This window comes from Podarcis liolepis (genome assembly GCF_965112155.1).
Source record: "Podarcis liolepis genome assembly, chromosome: Z".
In the NCBI taxonomy this organism is placed as follows: Eukaryota; Metazoa; Chordata; class Lepidosauria; order Squamata; family Lacertidae; genus Podarcis; species Podarcis liolepis.
Genome location: NC_139570.1, coordinates 21548059 through 21565465, shown reverse-complemented (window position 1 = coordinate 21565465; position 17407 = coordinate 21548059). Strand labels below are relative to the sequence as shown.

The 17407-nt window shown below is 39.1% G+C and overlaps 1 protein-coding gene across 4 annotated transcripts in view; it reads right to left on the bottom strand.

Moving 5' to 3' along the window:
• The window catches only part of RPS6KA6 (ribosomal protein S6 kinase A6), a 63520-nt gene that overhangs the window by 17301 nt on the left and 28812 nt on the right, over window positions 1-17407 (bottom strand). For all 4 annotated transcript variants that reach the window (XR_014521287.1, XM_083484707.1, XM_083484709.1 and 1 more), the window contains exons 7-15: window positions 15723-15829; window positions 14714-14751; window positions 9462-9604; window positions 8797-8867; window positions 7591-7679; window positions 5259-5323; window positions 3065-3167; window positions 2470-2594; window positions 812-937 (exon numbers count right to left, since the gene is read on the bottom strand). Coding sequence is in view for 3 of the 4 variants with exons in the window: in XM_083484707.1 (XP_083340833.1) it covers window positions 812-937; window positions 2470-2594; window positions 3065-3167; window positions 5259-5323; window positions 7591-7679; window positions 8797-8867; window positions 9462-9604; window positions 14714-14751; window positions 15723-15829 (867 nt within the window). In the remaining variant the exon portion in view is untranslated. The remainder of the gene's footprint in view (window positions 1-811; window positions 938-2469; window positions 2595-3064; window positions 3168-5258; window positions 5324-7590; window positions 7680-8796; window positions 8868-9461; window positions 9605-14713; window positions 14752-15722; window positions 15830-17407) is intronic.

The following is a 17407-nucleotide window of genomic DNA, read 5'->3' as shown; positions in this document are numbered from 1 at the left end:
CAAGTGCTCTGTTGATTATCAGTTTCAAAAATATTTTTATTTGACTTCTGCTTTATTTTGAAATATGTATAGAATGCTTAATCAGAAAAATCTAAGCAGTGTACATTTTTTTTTAGTATTAATAAGCACAGATGAGATCAGCAAAGCATAAAAACAGAATGTACAACACTAAATTATATGTCTGGGTTGGCATGCTGAAAGAAAAAGATTTTCAGCAGGTGTCTAAAACAATACAGTAAGGCCACTTGCCTAGCATCAATAGGCAAGGTGTTTCGAAACACAGATGTGACCGCACTAGAAGATTGACACATAGCTACTGTGGAACATTATATAGCACTTGTAAATAGCGCAAGTTCTGCAGACAGAAGCTGTCCAGAAAGTACATATGGAGGAAGGCAATCCTCCAACGAAACTGGTCACAAGGTGTTAAGGGCTGTATAGACCATTTATTTATAGAATATCTTCTATATTCAAGAGTACTGTGGCATCAAAGAGACTAAATCTTTTTAAGTGTCCTAAGCAACTCCAGCAGGACATTACAAAGATATTCCTAAGTTGCAGGATACTCCCTTGGGTACATGAAGGTAAACTATATGTAAGCAAGAATACTGAGTATTTATTGTAAAGCTTACAGTTGAATAATGTTTTAATAATCGGCTGCTTTATAAACATTAGAGTGAAAGGTCTTTGTTTTAAAAATGTACATTTTTGTATTCAGCAGAAATAGTTAAGTATGGTTAGAGGAAAGAGATCTAAGATCTATTAATAGATTTGCCAGTACCAACTATGGAGAAAGGAACTCCATATATACCTTCACAGCAAACTCCATGCTTGAAGCCATGTGGATGCAGCGCTTACACACTGAATATGAGCCAACACCAATGTCCTCCTTAAGTTCATAAGCATCTGTGAATAGTGCACTGTTCCCATGAAGTTGCTAAAAGCAAACAAACTGTTGTTTAAAGCTATACACAATTCTTAACAATCATTTCATAAACTTCAGTAAACGATTCAGTTCCCAAACATATGGCAAATATGCTTTTATTAGATGCTTCTGCAGTGTGCCCAGAGTGGTACAATAGGGCAGCAATGAGAACCATAAGGGCACAGAGCTGCAAAACAAGATCACAATTTATTGGCTTAACTTAACTACTGATAGTTTTGTCTGCCTCAAGTAGGACCCTAAGGACAAGAAAATATAGCCATGAACTGTAAAGGAGATGCAGAGATCTAAATAGAGACCATTATTTGTGGCGTGACACCCCTTTTGTTCATATTTATTTTTGATTCAGATTTGTCATGGCCAATAGCTAGTACAATAAAGATATTTGGATTGGATTGGGCATTGGAAGCCTGATGATCTGCACCTAAATGTTAATTGCCTTATGTAAGATGTGAATAAGATATCCTACATAAGACATGCTCCCGCCCCCTGAACCTCCAGAAAAAACAATCCTCAGCTGGGAAAATGTGTGTACTAGCTAGAATTTTGAGACTGACAAGTTTCATCCTCTATGTTTATTTGTGAACCTGCTACAACAAGGGTGGGCAACCAGATCCAGTTGGCAGGCTGGATTCTAAAATCCCTCCACCTTCCCTGTGGGCCAACTTTGGAAGACGGGTGGAGCTGCCCACTTGTCAATCACCTGACATCAGATGATGACTTCAAGTGAGTTCTCTCTCAGTGCTAAATTAGGAAACACCTTTAAAGTCTGTTTGCAAGTATGGCATGGATTCAAACCATGCCAGCAGGTGGACGTTTTTCGTCTGCCGCTCTACACATAAAAAAATGACGTTTTTCCTCTGCAGATTGGCAGAGGAAAAAACACTGTTTTCAGGCAGAATTTGAATTCCTACTATGCTTGTAAATGGACCTCAGAGGAGTTCCCTTTCAGCACCCATCGGCGGATAAAATTGAGAAGAAGTTCTTTTAAAAGCTTGCACTCAGCACAACTTCAAAAGGCACTAGATTTCAGCACACGTTAGCTGATTGGCTCAGAGAAAAGCCCTACCAGCTTACTAGCAAGTTCCCAGTGCAGCTGTTTCCAGTCATGTATTCCAGCCTTGTATTTTCCTGCCCCACTTCTGATGTTACATATCCATAGCTGTCAACTTTTCCCTTTTCTTGCGAGGAATCCTATTCGGAATAAGGGAATTTCCCTTAAAAAAAGGGAAACGACAGCTATGCATATGACATCTCATACGATGCTACATATGAGGTTCGGTGCAATACAAATGGGTGTGGCTTGGATAAAACTGCCTCGCGAGCCAATTAGATCTGTGAGACAGAGGTCTTCCACGGCTGTGCTGGAGGATTAATATTCAGAAAATAGAAAATATGCATCTTGTATAAGCAATATTTGCTTAATAAGCAATTACTGCAAATCTTATCACTACACCACTGGAAGTAGCTATTTCAATAGTTATATGTGTATACAGGACCCAGGGTGAGAAAACGAAACCTTTTACCTGTACTATTGGCAATATGTTGTTGAGAGGGGAGATTTTGTGGTCTTCTATGGCCGTAGTTGCGACAAAGCTAAAGCCTTTGAAGAGCTGGTGTGCATTAGCACTAGGTGGAACTCCTGGAGAATCTAATGATTAAATTTACAATACGTTAGGCAGCCCATAATACATTTTTTCCACTGCAGTTATGGATTTTTATTTCACTTTTTGAAAAATAAAGACAATTTACATTTATAAGAATTTAACGGATCTATAAGAGGAAGAAACTGACAAAGGCAGAAGGAATAAAGAGCTACTTTGTCTTCTTTCTGAGATTTGTTTTTCAAACAATTAACTTGACGATTTAATTTCCAAAGAGATCAAAAAGCATATTTTAAAGGAAGCAAATTAATGGTATCTTCAAGATATTATTGATAGAGTGTTTGCTGTAAATGGCCAATGCAATAATTACATGTGAACTGATTGTTGTTTTTAAGCAGATTAGATCCGTTCCAACACTGCTTGGATTTTAACTGAAATTTACACTGTAAATGGGCATGGTAGAGAAAAGAGTTCATATTGTTGTTTGTTTGTTTGTTTGTTTGTTTGACCGTATTACCTTTTGGTGTTTTTGCTGTGAATTCTGGATCAAAACAAAATGTGTCTTCTGGCCTCCCGGAAGCAGGTTTAAATGGAGGCAGAATCTCTCTCCTGTATAGTTTCTGAAAATGGAATTGCAATATATTATTTCCTCATGAAGGCAAACACATCACATGCAAAATTAAAGCATCAAAATGTAAAGTAGGTATCTCTCTTTAAGTTGGGTTCACCTGATTCTCTAGTGTGAATCGGAAGAACTTCCAAAAGGCTACAAAAAACAATTCTCTGCATGCTTGAGTGGGGAAAAAAGACAAGAAAAATATCTTTCTCCCGACTCACTTCTTGCACATAATGGCTGAACTTGCACATTAACACTAAGCCATGGCTTAACAGTACATGCATGCGTTGTAGTGAGCCCCAGTGAAACATTGGTTTTCTACTCTCACTTCCTCTTCTCTTCCTGTAAATTTGGAAAAAGGACTTCCACAGAGAATGGTTTTATTCTAGTAAGATATAAGGCTATGAAGATCTTAAGATGGAGACAGGAAATGTAATGATATTGAATTGTTAATAAGATCAAAAATATTCAGTACGGCAAGTATATTTTGGACATTCCACTAACTGTTGGTATCCATCAGCAAATGTTTGGTAAGCATATAAAATTGATTAGATCAAAGTTTGATCTAATGGTAAATGAAAGCAAGCCAGAGACAAATGAAATGAAAAGTGGAATCAAAGATGATACAGAGACTTTGGAGAGGAATATGGGTAAAGGATTGGCAGAACCAGAGGGTGAAATGGTAGAGTTGGAGGGAACAGATAGTGAAATAGAAAAGCCCTTCACAAGGGTGTTTGGAGGAAAGAAACAGTCAAATGGTGGAGTTCGATTCTACAGGAATGGAATGAAGTCATGGATGGAGAGAGATGGGATCTGTAATCAACAGAGCTGAGAAAGAAATGCTCTCTCAGTGTACAATTTTGAGTGAACTCAGAAGAAAAAGCTATCAAACCTCTGGCCCTTTTCTTGGAAATGTTTTTTAGATAAGGATGCAAAACCACATCAAACCCAACAGGAAATTGGAACTGAAGACACTGAACTGGGTATGAATTAATGGTTACATAACAAAAAAATAACTATGGAATAGTATCTCAATATAACAGCAGACAGACTTATGTGGACAATGACAGAATTTTTATTTTTATTTTTATTGTTAAATATGGAGGCATGTTCGTTGAACTTATTGGAGGCAAAGCTGATATGTTTGATCAAAGAAAAGCCATTGCTGTCTTTTATTAATAATAACAATTAGATAAAAATTAGAGTATGAAACGGGAAAATGAACAAATTTTAGACATTTAGGACTGAAGGTTGGAAATGGCCGCTTACCTGGTGCCAGGGTGGGTGGCAGTTGTGGTATGTCGCAGCTGCCCCTCTACTCCCCATGGGACAAGATGCCACATCATAGTGGCTAATTGTTTGGGGATCCACAGGAGAGCACGTCATCCTCCAAATTGCCAAATCAAGGGCATGCTTTAGGCTGAGATTGGGCAGTGACCAGAGTGGATGTCTTCACTCTGGTCTGACACCTGAATATTTAGACTGGTTGTGCCTGAGTTCAGGACCACTATGGTTTAATAATTGCTGTATCTGGAGCCAGGAAGGAATTTTCCTGCAAACAGATTGGGCCCTATTGGAGGTTTTGTCTTCCTCATAGCAAAAAGGCATTGAGTTGAGATGAAGTAGTGCATCATCTCTACCTCAATCAGGTGTGATCTAAGAATATCCCATTAACAGGAAATAAATGGGTCTCTGTCCAGTTTAAAAGGCTATAGATTGTTTAATTAGCCAAAGGCCTGTGAGAAGAGGAGTGTTTTTGCCTGGTGCCTAAAGATACAGAAGAAAGGCTCCTCAAGCATTCCACAACTGGGGAGTTCCCACAGAAAACACTCACTTTCCTGGAGGAGATACATGAAGAAGGACCTCAGATGATGACTGTAGGGTCTGGGTTGGTTCATATGTGATTTCATCTCAGTCTCCCTTAATGGTTTTTTTCTTCTTTTCTTTTTAGAAAATAGGTTTTCTAAATATATGCTAGAAGTACACAATGTTTGGCTGCTTGAACAATTTGATATATCCCACATTTATTTATTTTTTTGAAAGGCAACATTACAAAAATGGAGTGTTAAATTTCAGCCTTCTTTTATGTACTCACATTCCAATCAATGGTTGAAAAGAAAGGGTGTCTCTTGATTTCTTCAACCCCATCAGGACCAGCTCCTGTCATTTCAGGAAATGAAAGGTACTAAATCAAACAGCGTAAAGAAAAATATTGTGGGGCATCCAAAGAGGCTTTGACGTTTAGTTTCTCAAATAGCACCTCTCTACCTTACCTAAAATATATTGGAATATCGTTTCAAAACTAAGGGTTTTGAGTGATAGTTTTGAAGAGCAGACTGTTGTCTCTTAACACAATTTAGCTGACATGCCTCAAACCGTGGGCACTCTTTGAATCCCAGCCTATATTTAGTAACAAGATTTAAGAAAAAGTCTGAGGATATGGAACACATCTACTTATAGCATTTGAAGTGAAATAAAAATTCCAGGATTGACCACATGCAGTTTTTTCACCTTCAGGTGTACCATGAAAATGAAAAAAGAAACAATATTGTTTATATCAGGTACTGTACCCACACATACATCACTACCCAAAACAAACAAGCCCCTGTCACAGTTATTAGCCGACTACTATAATTTTAGCTTTGGGAACACAGTATTTTATTAGTTCACAACAGAATACACCCCAAAGGAGCTGCATAAACTACATCAAGATAAGGAACCTCTATCCCTCTGTAAGTTATTGCAGACCAACTCCCTTCAGCCAGAGTGTGCAAGTTCAATGGTCAAAGATGAGGAGTTTTAGTTCAGTAACATCTCCGGGGCCACAGGTTCGCCACCCAAACTACATTATTTTGAATGACGGCTCATTTTGATGAAGCATGATTCATTATAACTTGAACACAGAGAGTATGATTCATTATAACTTGAACACAAGCAGAAATTACAGTCAGGCTGTATCAGAAGACAGAAAAGAAGGGATGTGAGGCCACCATCTGTCCTGTCATCTGGCAGCAGTCATTACATCAGGCTGCAGCAGAGAAAGAACAAGAAGAAATGCAGAGGACACACCATTGACTCCAGTGAAAGACCAGCAATGCTACTGACGTTTTCCACTCAAATAGGTCATTAGAACAACTTGAACTCAATTTGCTTATTTCCTCCTTTTTCCAAATTAATTTTCCAGGAGAAATAGTATAACCTTTGCATAAGCCAAGACAGACTATAAATGCAAAGCTAGTGAGACAATTGCATAGGAACTTAATATTTAACACTCAAGGAAATGCTTGGTTTGAAAACATCTTTAAGACATATCCCTCTGTGGTTTTGCTAAGATTCAACAGAATGAATCTTTGATAAACAACTAAATAAGCAGGCCTTAGTTGCTTACAATATAGGCCAGTGATGGCGAATCATTTAGAGACCGAGTGCCCAAACGGCAACCCAAAACCCACTTATTTGTCACAGAGTGCCAACATGGCAATTTAACCTGAATACTGAGGCTTTAGTTTAGAAGGGGAGGTTGGTGCATCCACATGGAGAGAGAATGGAGCAAAACAGTGGTACCTCAGTTTTCGAACAGCTTAGTTCTCGAACTGCTTGGAACCCAAACACTTCAAACCCAGAAATTAAGTGTTCTGGTTTTCAAACTCTTTTCAGAAGTGGAACATGCTCTGTTCTGAATATAACTTCTATTTTGAGTGCCACACTTCCATTTTCAGAGTGAGGGAAGGCAGGCTGGGTGGCAAGTGAGCAGGCACCTGCCGCCCTCTAGTGCTGGGTCCCTCTGCCGCCGCAGCCGCCGCTCCTCAGCCGTGCTCCTCAGCTGAGCTGCCGAAACCTGCTTCTACTTGCGTGCAAGCAGGAGTGGAGGCAGGGATTTCTCAGAAGTGGAGTGGAGGTTTCACGCTGCTCAGATGAGCTGCCCAATCCCACTCCTACTTGCGAGCAAGCAGGAGCAGGATCGGGCAGCTCAGCTGGGGAACGTGAAGCCTCCACTCCACTTCTGACTCCGTTCCCATTGGCCCTGGCCGGAGGGTGTGTGAAGCCTCAACCTCAAAGCAGCAGGAGGAAGGTGGATGCTTGGAACTCTTGGTGGCCCACCAACGCAGCAGCGCACTTTTGAGAATGTGCATTACGCTGTGCCCTCCCCACCCACAGCGGAGGTTCCCCAAGGAAAAATGCGCGCCCTGGAGATTGTGGCTACGTTTTGCACACACACACACACACACACACACACCGATGCCCCATCTGAGGTGCTTCTACTTGGACACAAGTTGAGCTGAGGACTCGACACGCTGCCCTTGCTTTCTGCCCTTGCCTTCTGTGCTGGGGCGACAGTGCGCGAGCCCACAGAGAGGGCTCTGAGTGACCCCTCTGGCACACATGCCATAGGTTCACCAACACTAATCTAGGTGATACAAACTTACCTAACCTATTTGAAGGATTCCTTTTAAACAACATCCGGAGAAGACTTTGAGCTTCAGTACTAAGAAACTGTGGCATGCCTAGTTTTGCTCTAGAAAAAGAGAGAATTCATGTTCAAAGTATACTAATTAAATAAAACATAGACTATGATCTGTGCAATACACTTCAATGCAACAAAGAAGTATGCAGTTCAATTCAATTACCCTAAAAGAGCACATTTAAAAGGGGTTTAACAATTCATGTCATCCACTTTCTATATTGCATCTTACACAGAATTGTATATTCTTGTTCATCTATTCCAGATAAACAAACAATTTTCTGGGAATACAATACTCCATTATGCTTTCATGAGCTGACTATTTAATCAGAGTTCTTTGCAAAGCTTTTCTCCCCATTCCATAGTCCAAAATCATTGAGCAAGTCACCAGAACAGATGCTCATTCCCTATGTAAAATCAAGTCCCAAAAGCACTCACTGTGGCTGGAGAGGGGCAAGAATCTAGCATACAATTTGGCAAGTAAAAGTGTTCATCACTTTTCCAAGAAATATATCTGATACTATACAATAGCTTTTTAAAAAGGGGGGGGGGGGATGAACACAGTGATCTTAACCTTTGCACAAAAACCTGCCAGCATCGCCAGAGCAAGTTTCTTGCAACACAAACCAAAAGCTATGGTTTGCAACATTGTGCCTCTGTTGTTGGCAAGCCCCAAACTAACCCAATTCTAAAGATTAAACCGTTTGACTGTAGGTTTAATAAGCAAAGACCCTCTAAAGCAGGGGTAGTCAACCTTTTTATACCTACTGCCCACTAATGCATCTTTCTTTATGGTAAAATTTTCTTCCCACCCATCTGTGCTTGATGGAAGGAGGATTCAGCTTGTGCCGTAGAACCCCCTACCGCCCACCTGGAATCCTGAAACGCCAACTAGTGGGCTGTAGGGACCAGATTGACAACCCCTGCTCTAAAGCATAGAAGACATTAACATTTAAAGAAAATGCCATCTCCAAAATGTAATTTGTTCATTTGTAGAATACATTTTCTAATCATTTAGGTCATAAAGAAAACTGTATTTTTACTCAATATTTTCTTTCATTCAAATTAAAGATTATATGGTATTAGTCAAATATAATTTGTATTATACTTTCTAAGTTGGAAATACTTAGAAATAGAAATATTTTGAGATAGAAAACAGAAAAATACTTACTTGAGTATCATATTCATAGTTTCATTTCGATCTTTACCTTGAAATGGTAGTGTACCAGTAAGCATTTCAAACTGGGAAAGAAACAAGCCCAGATCAAACTTTTAGAAAATCTAATTTTAATTTGGAGGAATTTTGAACTGGGGGTAGGAAAGCAGCAAGAAAATAATAAAATAGCTAGACGTGGAATTTATGATATATCCCCCCATGAAGTTTGGAGGGCCATTAGTTAAAATGCAGCTATACTATTGGCAATTGCTAGTTTGTTCAGCCATAGCACATACAGACAACAAAAAACAAAATGCCCTTGGCTAAAATTCAGTCCATGAGTTTGTTGTAGTAGTTCATTGCCACAATAAAAAATCACAAAGGAATATAAGATTCTTCAATCAAATGGTTATGCTAAAATGTATTAAGGTTTTCATTGTCAAAATATTGTGTGGTGAAATGTTTTCAGTTGCCATACTTCAGTTATTCAACACAGAAAATAACTACAAATTTCACACAGAGGTTAAGTATATTTTAAAACAAAAACTTTCTTAGATTTTAAGCTGGGTAATATAATGCTATATCAAATATCTTGACAATCACAAAAACATGTGGACAATGGCAACAACACGCAGCACATCTGATTGTCATGTAAAATTAGGTAATGAAATATACAGTACCATAAGAACACCAAATGACCACCAATCAGCACTCTGGTTGTGGCCTCGTCTGTTTACAACTTCAGGAGCCATGTACTCTACAGTACCACAGAAAGAATAGGCTTTCTTTTCTTGATCCACAGATTCTTTGCTGAGGCCGAAGTCTAAAATAGTATTATACAATATTTCACATAAAGAAACTTTGTGCCACAGGGGTTGCAAAACATTACAAGCTTGAACTGTGTATTTTTAGGAGTAAATATACTATCCTATAGCCCATAGGGCAGAAAAAATGGGATGCAAAACAGCTGATCAAGGAACTCTCAAATTAAACAGAAAAATAACTGAAACATTTGCAAACTGCATGATAACACGGTATTCTTTTACTGTGTTATTTCCTGTACTATAATAGCTTCATGTGCTCAGGGTTAATTAATATTATATTATTGGCCTAAAGGCAAAATGATGGAAGATACAAACAAAGTGGTTGCCATACTGTTCCACCAATATATGAGCTTCAATGACTCATGTGAATATTAACAAGTCACCCTTGGCTTATTATACTTCAAACAAAATTAAATAGGTTTTTTTTAATGGATCTTTAAAAAAAGCACTATGCTGGAAGACTGAACATAATCTGTACATACAATATAACATTTATTTTCAGGTATGCTTTCAGTGCTGCTCAACAGTGAATACAAGGACAGCACAGTTTATTAAATAAGTTGGCCTCCTAACAAGCCATTCTATATACACGCAGGTCCCACTATCTGCCCACTTGTTACCCGCAAATTCACTTATCTGAACACAAGGAATTATGCCCAAATCTTGTTATATACACAGCTGACTCAGAAATCCCAACAGCCAGAGTTTGCTCATTTACTTATTTGCTTGTGCTTTGCTCATCAGCAGCAGCCATTTTGGGGCAGAAATCATGGACAGAGGGAGGGGAGAGTGAGATCAGACAAATCAGAGAGCAGGAGAAGTTGGACTAATCAGTTTTTCCTTTGTAATTCTTTTGCTGGTTGGTTGCAGCCATTTTAGGAAGAAACCATGGTGGGACGGGGCAGAAAAAGATCATGGTTTGTAAATGTTCTCATAGGGAAAAAATGGAAATCATTAACTCATTGTGTGAATGCTCACCCAACAAATGATTTCCTGGGAAATGTAAGTGGGATCTGCATGTACAAACCTCTTGCCAAATTCTTGCCGTACAATATAACATTAAAATGTTAATCAATGGCAAAACTATTACTGAAAAGTCTCATTTTTATATAACATTAGGAATTATGGCTGTATTTTTAAAGCCATGTAGAAACATGCCAGTAGCAACTCATATTAACAAAGCTGCTGTTTGGTTTAAAATCAGTTTGCCTCCAGCTGCTGTGATTGAAGTTTCAAGGAAAGAACAGGTTACAAGAATCGATCATGTCCAGTTTTCTGTAAAGCTTTTTCAGACCATTTTTTTAAATCTTTACATGGCTTCCACCAGTGTCCAGAAGAACAGTCTGCAAGTTAATCCAATGGTACAAAGGCAAATCCAGCCAAGAAAAAGTAAGGGGAGTGTGTGTGTTTGTGTATGTGCATGCATGTTTAACTGTCATCTGTAATACTATCTCCCTCCCCATCAGGATTTAGTTTAAAGCTCTCCTGATCAGGTTCACGAGACTCTTAGCAAACATATTCTTGCCAACTGCTATGAGGTGCAGCAAATGCCCGTTTACAAGTTCACATCATAACAGCATTCAAACATAATATCATACAATCATATTATTAAATCAATCAGCCATCTCATTCATAGAATCATTCATAATTATAATAATATTGCAATACAATTAAAATATCAAAATTACATAATCATAAACACACAACACCATACAACCACACAATGAGATCAATATTATATAATCATAATATTTCCCAATCACAATATCATAACAATGCCATCACCAAATATCATAGCCCTCACCTCCCCAGCCCACACACCCCACCCTGGCTGGCCAATGCAAAACGAATTTCAAGGAGAGGGAAATTAAGCCTCTCCCATATTACACTGGTCATCAGCAACATGTGTTGGAGGAGCTGGATATAGGTTAATATCCTTCATTAATGATCATATGATACGATTTGATGATTGTACAATATGATAGTGTGATATTGTGAAGGTATGATATTGTTATATTGATTGTATAGTTGTGTGGCCATATGATATTATGACTGTATGATTTTGCTATTATGATAGTACGATATCATGATTATATACTATTATATGATATGATTGTTTGATATTATGATTGCAGGGTATTATATTATGATTGTATAATTTGTTTTAGCTCATTGTGCCCCTTTAGAACAATACATTTCACAACTTAATGCTGTCTTCTACAAAGATTCATTGACTTTGTTAACAATGCCACACCAAAAGCTGAGTAAGCTTGACCAAATAACATGTTTTCTCATTTTTTTTTGCTGTGGCTATGTGAAATACTGCCAAAATTCACTCATAAATGCCTACTTTGCTTTTTTGTCCCTTATAATAAAGCTGAAGAGAATTTAAAGTGTGCTTGCTAACAAGCAATTTTCAACTATATTTTAGCATTTTTCTTTCTATTAAAATTGCAGCCTGCAAAATAATGCAATATTCCCCTCCATGACAGAAAGAACATTCTGTTCTAAATTCCAGTTCCCCTACGACTGCAGAAGCAAGGCAAAGGGACATTCCAGACCTATCCAAAGAACAGGACCCACCAACTGCTATTCAAGAAAGAATGCCAGCAAGTGAAGATCAACCAGGCCCAAACTGGATGTAAAGACATGCTTACTTTGTTCAACTGACCAGAGGTGCTGATCTTTCACCTCCCCTTGTTCCTTTTCTCCTAAAGCCATTCTCTTCCCTCCCCCCCCCCCTTATTTTCTTTTTAACTGAGGTGAGACACTTTGGGAGAAAACCATTTTCTACAAAACGTGACAAAAATAAGGTAAATGTAAACCATTCACATGGAACCCAAACAGGGATTTTACCAATCCTCACTCATCCTAAATTTGGGGTGAACCAGCTCCCCCCTGCATACTATTTTTCCTGTTTTATCAAGAGTAGAAATTGAAAATTTTGAAGGACTCAGATGAATTTTCTCTCTTTTGGAATGACTGAAAGACTAAACTCAGATTGTTTAGTATGAAGATACTTAAGGCAATCTACAATGATAATACCTCTACCTCTACTTATGCAGGGGTCACATGTAAAGCCAAAAACGTGTATCGCCAAAACTCATTGGGTTCAATGACAGGTGGGATTGCCAAAGTACGGTATTTCTTCCTGAAACCCTGCTCCCTTTTCGGTTTTTTTAGTCCCTCCCACAAGTGTGTAAAGCTGAATCTGTGTAAATAGTACTTCTATAGACATATACAACATTTAAATCCAAGGTGCATTTCTGCACTTATACAACATTCCATCTACATGAGAGAAGTGTACTAGGTCTTCTTCCTGCTTGTCTTTGATGACCTTTTATATACTTTGGAGATACTAGAAGCAAATATTCTGTGTCTGCTATCGTTCTGACATAATCCTTCATCTCTCTCATCAAACAACTGTGACACACAGATCCTTATACAAAACTAAGACATTAATACTTTTGAGGCTACAATCCTTTGTGTGCTTACTTGGGGAAAAACACAACTAAACAGAGTCTTACTTCTGAGTACACATGTAGTGGATTATTCTGTAAATTTCAGCAAGATGTCAGAAGGTATCCACCAATGAGTTCTTAAATAACTAAATGGTCAAACGGCTGAGCTTCTATTTGAAATATTTCCACCTGATTTATAAATTTCACCAAAACTCTACAGTTACTATGTTTAACTGCTTGGGTTTTTTGTTATTTTTACTTTATGTGTCTTTTTTTATTAAACCACTGTGAAAAAAGTGTCTAATACATTTATAAGCTGAATAAATATATATGAGGGCAATCTCAATAGCAAATGAGCTACATCAAATAGAAACCATGCCTGACAAACTGGGCCATCAAACTGGAACATAATATCTGCTTCCATCATGATTTTGGACCAAGAAATGGATCTAACAGCTGACATCCTCTGCAGAAAAGCAGAAGTAGATTAAAAGAATCATGAGGATATTAAATTATACTTTGGGGTTCTAACCCACTCAAAAAAATGCAGACAATAACTGCTTCCACTTCACTGTTGAAAATCCTTTCAACTAGGATCCAAGGGCACTATTGCAAAAATAGAAGGCATTTCCTTTGGGCAGCTGAGGTCTCAATTTCAGAGACCCCTCTTCTTGATGCAGCCTCCGAGCTCAAATGCCATTCTGTTTCAGTGACTCCTTACAATAATCAGATATTTCGCAGAAGCAAGGTATTGGTGGTGAAAAATTATATTCAATTCAGAAGCTAAGCCAATATATTAAAACATATTGTTGCGGAATAAGTGCTTTGGCCCTATATACCCGAATGACCATCTCCACCCCCATCATCCAGCCCGAACAATGAGGTACCACTCAGAGGGCCTTCTAGCAGTTCCCACATTGTGAGAAGGGAACCAGGTAGATTACCTTCTCAGTAGTTGCACCTGCCCTCCCATCAGGTGTTAAAGAGGGGGAATCTACACACATAAAAACACTGTGAATTTTTTTTTTTAATGTTTTGAAAAAGGCACTGAATTTTGCATAGCTCACTATTACTATCTAGTGTCACATTTGTATATTGCACTTTACAACACATTTAAAACGTTTTATTTGCAGCTGTGTAGCCGAGTCCAGAGATAAACAATTATATAACTTTCCGTAGACATCTGAAGGCAGCCCAGTATTGGGAAGCTTGTAATGTTTGATGTTTTGTTGTGTTCTTTTATATTCTTGGGCAGGGTACAAGAATGAACGAATGAATGAATGAATGAATGAATGAATGAATGAAATTCTTCTTCATCTTCTTCTTTTTCCCTGATTTAATTAAAAATCTCCAAAAAGTGCTTAACAGTCAACAGGATGGTGCATGAGAATATGTGAGCTTGCTGGCTAGGACACTGGAGGAAGTCACAACAGCTTACAACCTGGCTAGAAGAAAGTCATTTCTGGTTATATGCACAAGATCCTGGCATACAATAACCTCTAATACTCTAAGTCTAAAATGATTGAAAATGCACAAGAAAAATGCACATAATAGCTGTGAAAAACTCAATGCAGTATCTCCTGCTACAACTTTTCAAGATACTTATATAAATATTTTTTAAAAGTTATGTTGGTAAGTTCCACCTACCTGTTAACTTGATATGTCCTGCTTCATCAAGCAAAATGCTGAAAATTAAAATCCACATTCACCAATACACATAACAGGAGAATTTATAATACATCTAATTTAGCAAATGAAATAATAATTAAACCAATATTATTTATATACAGGCATTCCCCCCCCCCAACCTTATGTGGAGGTTATGTTCCCAGACTCCGCACATATATGTGAAAAATGGGGGGCGCTATTGAGAGAGGCTGGGAAACAGCTCTCTCTCAGCAGATCCCATCCATCCCATCAGTCTTCCCCAGGCAGCTATGTACCCTTGGACATGCATGCCCTGCCTGCCTCCAGTGACCATAAAGTTGAGCTGTGGGTTGGTAGCTGGGTGGCTCCAGGTGCCCAACACTGCTGCTGGACTTCTCGGCACTCTCTCTAGTAGTCCTGGAAGTTGATGGAGACCGTTTATTTTTTATCTAATTTCTCCCCCACTCCTCAAGAAATAATGTTGCTGCCTATTTGTTGGGCAGCAAGGGAGAGGGTGATCAGAGGGCAGAGGGACTCTCAGATCCTGTCCAATAAACAAAACTGACAGAAGCGAGTGAGCGAGGGATGGGCAGGTGGGCAGAGGCATGGAGCACCCCCACCCCACAATGGCTCTGCTGCCGAGGAAGAAGAAAGACAAGGAGGGTGCGTTAGTGGAGGCGGCAGGACAATCAGAGCGGCTGTGCAAGCTGTTTTCCCCCACTCTCCAGGTCTCTCTTGCTCTTTTCGCAGTGTTTTGGCACCATTTCTTGGTTTAAATCATTTATTTATTTCACGGTGATGCGTCTAAACGTGGTCGCACGTGAATGGAATGCGCGTAAGTGGGGGGGTGCCTGTATTATATTAACAAATATGCAATACTCTATTTTCAATATATATTAGAAGAATGAAATATCTAAACTTTCATGTATTCTATATTTTGATTACAAAAAAGGCAATATATCTTCGAACAAGAGTACTGTAGTAACGGATAAAATACATTTTACTTTACTTTTCTGGCTTCAGGTCCCTGTACACAATTCCCAAGCTGTGCAGATGATCCAAAGCAAGGGCCAGTTCTGCGAGGTAGAATTTCACATCTTCCTCTGTAAACATAACCTAATAAGAACTATATAGATTTACATTCTGATCTTGTTAAATTTCTGCATATCTAAGATGACTATAAACTCCCGTAAGATCTAAAAAGCTGTGATGCATGTATCCCCCATAATCCAGGATGATGGGAGCTCAGGCTGTATATAGGCCATCAGAAAAGACAAGCTAGAGAGGGCTAGCATAAATCCTGCTAGCTCCCAACGGAACAGATATTCAGATCATTCCTCCTTCTTCCCCTCACCCCTGCTAAAAGATGACTGGGATGGACAGAAGGGAAGTAGAATGATGCTAAACTCCCTAACAGATCATCATGTGCTCTACTTGCACACCCACTCCCTCCACATGAAATAAAGATCTGAATGCAGTCCAGATACTCCTTGGTATAAAAATGCTGATAACTGATTTCAGAAAACAGCCATTTTATAAAAATATTCTGCAACTTGGAATGAAGTAGGTAGAAATGTAAATGCTAAAGTAGTATATATGAAGTATAAAAATATTTATAGAAGAATATTTATAGCAGGCGGAAGAGATTCAAAGCAGAGTCAAGATTTTCATTTTCTCTTGTTCCAAGGAAAAGTAAATACTTAAACACACATTCCCGTTTTAGGAATGAGCAGCTGTAAATGGGAGGCATATTTCTTAGTCCATACTGTATACTGAACGAATTACAGGACAATCCTATGTATACAGGCGTCCCCCCACTTACGCGGGGGTTACGTTCTGGGGGCCCCGCACACGTAAGTGAAATTGCGTAAAATGAGGAGCGCCCCACTTTATTAGGAAGGGTGTGTGGGGAGGAGAGAGAGACTAACCCCAGAATTTGCCCAGGGCTGCTCCCAAGCCTGTCTCAAGTCCATCTGTGTGCCCGAGGGGAACCAGTGTGAACAGTGCTGGCAGCTGGCCACGGAGAGCAAGGGCCAATAAGAGCACCCAGCAGAACTATCACAAGAATGGGGACACGGGGACGCAGCCAAGTGGCAGGGAGAAGGCATCTCCCGCCCCACGTCAATTGAAGGCTGCCTTCCCTTATTCAGTAGAAGCCCAGAGCGATTTCAGGACAGAAGCCTCGAGCAAGGGAAGGTCTGTCTGTCTATTTGTTTGTTTGTTTGTTGGCTATCCACATAAACGTGGTCGTACATTAATGGGATGCACATAAGTGGTGGGGTGCACATAAGTGGTGGGGTGCCTGTACTTCTCAGAATCCCACAGATTGAGTGTGCATAGGATTACAGCCTTCAGCTCATAAAAACCAAAGAAAATTATTTAGGTCTAGAAGGAAAAAATCTTTTATTGGCACAAATCAAGATGTCACAGAGATGTGGCACGGTTCTGAGTTCTCCAGAATTCAAAATCATGGAACAGAATCCAGAAGCTGACCTCATGGTTACTACTTCAGCCTTATTTTTGTACTCTTTTGTTTTTCTTCACTCTTGTCACTCCCTACTTTGTGCAACATCTTGCTTGGTGAACAGTCCTGGATAACTCAAAAGCTTGCCACACTTCTGTGACATTTTGTTTGGTCCTGGTGAATGTTCTTCCCAATTGCGGGTTCAGGAGCCTTACCCAAAACACACCCAT